Consider the following 3,932-nt stretch of genomic DNA (forward strand, 5'->3'; position numbering starts at 1 on the left):
CTCAATTTATCATGCTTACAGTACATACACACAACACACACACATACATAAATCTCAAAAATGGTATTTTCAGACTCAGGGAGGTCTACAACGTCAAGATTCATCAAAATCTCGAAATCAAATTTTTGGACAATTACAATACTTTCCCTATATTTTGTATACGAGAAAGTAAAAACAGACACACTACCATGGACCCCTTACTCATTTCACTACACACAGAAGAGATTTGGATTCTTTTTATGATTTCTGATTTGTGCTCCATTAGATATGTTTGTCAATTAACTGTGTATTATTTTAATAAAAATGAGATCACAAATAACCAAATTGGGCCCTGTAATATAACAAAGGTAGCATTAGACCTGGGATGACAGTTTATCTTAGCTCTTTGGTCCCTTGATTTAAAGGTCAATTTACTGTTAATATTTAGTATTTAAAACATTTACAAATGAAAAATTGTTTACTTCCCCAGTAAATGTAGTTTCACCAAAGCTACAGGACAATATTTATTTAAGAGCAAACTCACACTATCAAGTCAAGTCAAGTCAAGTAGAGCTTTATTGTTATCCTAACAATATACTTACAGTACACAGTAGGACGAAATATCGTCCTCCAGAGTCAAAAGGTGCAATGCACAAGATATATATATTATATATTATATATATATATATATATATACAGTAGAGTCCCGCTAATCCAAACCCCGCTAATCAGAAAATCCGCCTAATCCGAACAGGACTAGGGGAAAAAATACAGTAAGTTTTATAAAATTTCTGAACTGGGAAAAGTAAAGAAAACAAGTTTTTTCAAGTTATGTCGTACGTTTAATGTACATTTAAGAAACTTGTAATTTTTCAATTTCGCTGTCTAACTAAAAATCCAAAATACAGCCTTACTTCAAATTGAAACAAGTTCGAATTTAATCACATATGTAGAATCCATGTTCTGTACAGCATTTACACAAAACGTAAAAAGCAAACCATTATCTAAGAGGTAAAGTCAGTGATCTTCTTCTGACGCAACGAACTAAAATGGCTTGAAGAAGCAATGTTTCGCCAACGCCGCATAAACATAACATCTGTTGGGGTTGCATCGGCGTGTTGCTCAACGTAGCGCAAAGCGAGATCAAGGGCACTGGCTGCGGCAGTGTGTGGAACAACATCAGTCGGTGCGTCCCCTTCCTCCTCACTGTCGTCTGCGCCGAGATCAGCTGACGTTCCCTGCACAGCTGCCACAATGTCATCATCTGTGTATTCTTCATGGCCACAGTCGTCAACGGCCGTCCACTCTTCCACGCACTCTTCTTCTGCATTTTCACAACCTGGCATTCTTTTCACCAATTGAAGAACTTCGCAATTTTCTTTTGTCGGGGGGAAAACTGTTTGGACAAACTCTAGCTCAGGCCAGAGATTTTTCCAAGACTTCTGTAAGGATTCCTTGCGTGTGTTTTCCCAAGCTTCAGCAACCCAGTAAATAACATCTTTGATGTTAATTTTCTTGAGTTTATCCAAAATTGTTAGCTCTTCATTATCTTCAAGTAGGCTACGAAGAAGCATTTTTCTATAATTCTGTTTCAAAGCCTGCAAAACCCCTTGGTCCATTGGCTGCAAAATCGATGTGACATTTGGTGGGAGAAAAATAGCCTTGATATCATCGCAAACAACTTGCATTTCTTCTGGATGTGACGGAGCATTGTCTATAAGTAACAAAGCACGAGGAGGCAATCCATTTTCTTTGTTAAACGCCTTTACTTTTGGCACAAATTGCTTGTCAAACCATTCTTGGAACAAGGCACGATCCATCCAAGCTTTCTTTTGATTTCTGTAAAAAACAGGGAGAGAGTTCATGTTCATGTTCTTAAAACAGCGTGGTTTTGCCGATTTGCCAATAACCATTAGTGGAAGCTTATTTGTGGCAGAAGCATTGCTGCAGGCCAACACAGTTAGGCGCTGTTTATCCATTTTAAACCCTGGTGCAGATCGTTCCTCTTGTGATGCAAGACTTTTGGTAGGCAATGCTTTAAAGTTAAGTCCTGTCTCATCTGCGTTGTAAACCTGCTGGGGCAAGTAGGAAGAAATGATGCATTTGAACTCCTCAAGGTATTCAACAGCTGCTTTGTTGTCCGCTGACAATTTCTCCCCAGTTATTGTAAGCTGCCTGATTCCGTGTCTTTTCTTCCATTGGTCTAAGAAACCACAACTAGCCGTAAATGATACGTCACCGTCCATGAGCTTGTTCAATTGAAGTGCCTTTTCTTGAATTAGAGGGCCAGTGATAGGGATTCCTTTCTGTCTTTCTTGTGTAAACCATAAGAAAAGTGCTTCGTCCAATTTTTCGTAAGAAGACACTGTCGTCTTGCTACGTTTTTCAATCGTTTTTTCACTTGTGGTAGCGCAAAACTGCTCAATTTTACCTCTGTTCTTTTTCCAATAGGAAATTGTTGCTTTCCCGACACCAAATTCCTTCGATAACTGAGTGGCACTTTCACCTTTGTTAAGTCTTTTCAACACTTCCAGTTTTTCTTTCAATGTACACGAGTTATGTTTACGTTTGCTTGCCATGATGATTAACAGCAGGGACAAGCACAGAATGTAAAGAAACCACACTACACACCACTCACAAGGACTCACAAAACACAGGGCAAGTGCGCACACACGAACAATAACATTGCACAAAACACATCACTCGGCAGTAGCAGGTGGCACACTGACTCAGTGACTCATAGTTTGGGAACGGAAATCAAGAGGAATGCGTAGGTCTAGGTCACTGCCCTTCCGCTACTACTCACGTACCGCCCGTCATATCGATTTTACCTCCGATCACAGTCACACTACAGTGCAGTTTAAATAGCAGTGTACTTGAATACGTAATTTCTTACCTTTAATTCTTGACACATCAGACGCTTAATACGCCATAAAGTCAATATATGGCATTATATGACAAAACTCCGCCTAATCCGAATTTTCGCTAATCCGAACAGGGTTCGGTCCCAATTTGTTCGGATTAGCGGGACTCTACTGTAATAACAAGAAATATACAGTGTTATGTAGTGCTATGTAATCCAGAGAGGGTAAGGAGTAAAGAGTCCAGCGTGGAGGAGGGCAGCATGGTGTTCTGGATCCGGACTGTCTGAGGAAAGAAACTATTGTACAATCTAGCAGACCTGCTCCTGATGCTGCAGAGTCGTCTTCCAGATGGAAGAGGAGTAAACAGTTGGTGGGAGGGGTGGTGGTAATCAGCCATGATGCTAGTGGCTTTATGAAGGCAGCGTGAGGTGTAGATCTCCAGGAGACTGGGTAGTGAACTGCCAATAATGCGCTCAGCGGTCCGCACAATCCTCTGAAGGGCTTTGCGGTCGGAGTCATGGCAGTTTCCATACCAGACTGTGATGCAGCTGGTCAGGACGCTCTCTATGGTGCCTCTGTAGAAGGTGGTAAGTATGGGTTTGGGGCGGTGCACCTTCTTCAGTCGTCAGCCATTCTTTTTTAGTGTCATATTAATAGGTAAGGATAGAAATAATGAAGCAGCAAAGAATGTTTGCCATGAGTCATATTTAAAGCTGCTTGCAACTTTCTAGACTCTCAAACTGTATGACTCATACCACAATCTCCTTTAGTTGAAGAAAATTTTGTGTCATTCACTTCAATATGTCTATTTATAATATATAATAACTTGTTTACTAGAACCTTATTTATATTTAGTCACCTCTACCATCAAAATGCAAAATAAATCAATATTCTTTTTTCTTCTATCCCTTCATAACAAAGATCTGCTTAAAATCATTACTGAACTGCAGTTACAGAAAGGACCAGATCATATATGTACAGCCGTTAGAGGACCCCAGGCTTCATGGAAGTAGTTTGAAAATGACAGTTTAAAAAGAAATACTGTCTTTAAAACAGAGTTTAGCAAAACATCATATTCTAATGCATATA

At 39.7% G+C, this 3,932-nt stretch overlaps 1 protein-coding gene across 1 annotated transcript; it reads right to left on the reverse strand.

The window, feature by feature from the left end:
• Window positions 1-983: 983 nt before the first annotated feature.
• LOC120534546 (jerky protein homolog-like) lies at window positions 984-2,558 on the reverse strand. The gene has a single exon (XM_039762142.1). The coding sequence runs from the start codon at window positions 2,556-2,558 to the stop codon at window positions 984-986; it is 1,575 nt and encodes a 524-aa protein (XP_039618076.1).
• Between the last annotated feature and the right edge of the window lie 1,374 nt (window positions 2,559-3,932).

This window comes from Polypterus senegalus, chromosome 8, assembly GCF_016835505.1.
Source record: "Polypterus senegalus isolate Bchr_013 chromosome 8, ASM1683550v1, whole genome shotgun sequence".
NCBI classification, from domain to species: Eukaryota; Metazoa; Chordata; class Cladistia; order Polypteriformes; family Polypteridae; genus Polypterus; species Polypterus senegalus.

Bases quoted from the DNA above. Each gene is read 5' to 3' on its own strand.
- LOC120534546 (XM_039762142.1), bottom strand. From the start codon at position 2,558: ATGGCAAGCAAACGTAAACATAACTCGTGTACATTGAAAGAAAAACTG.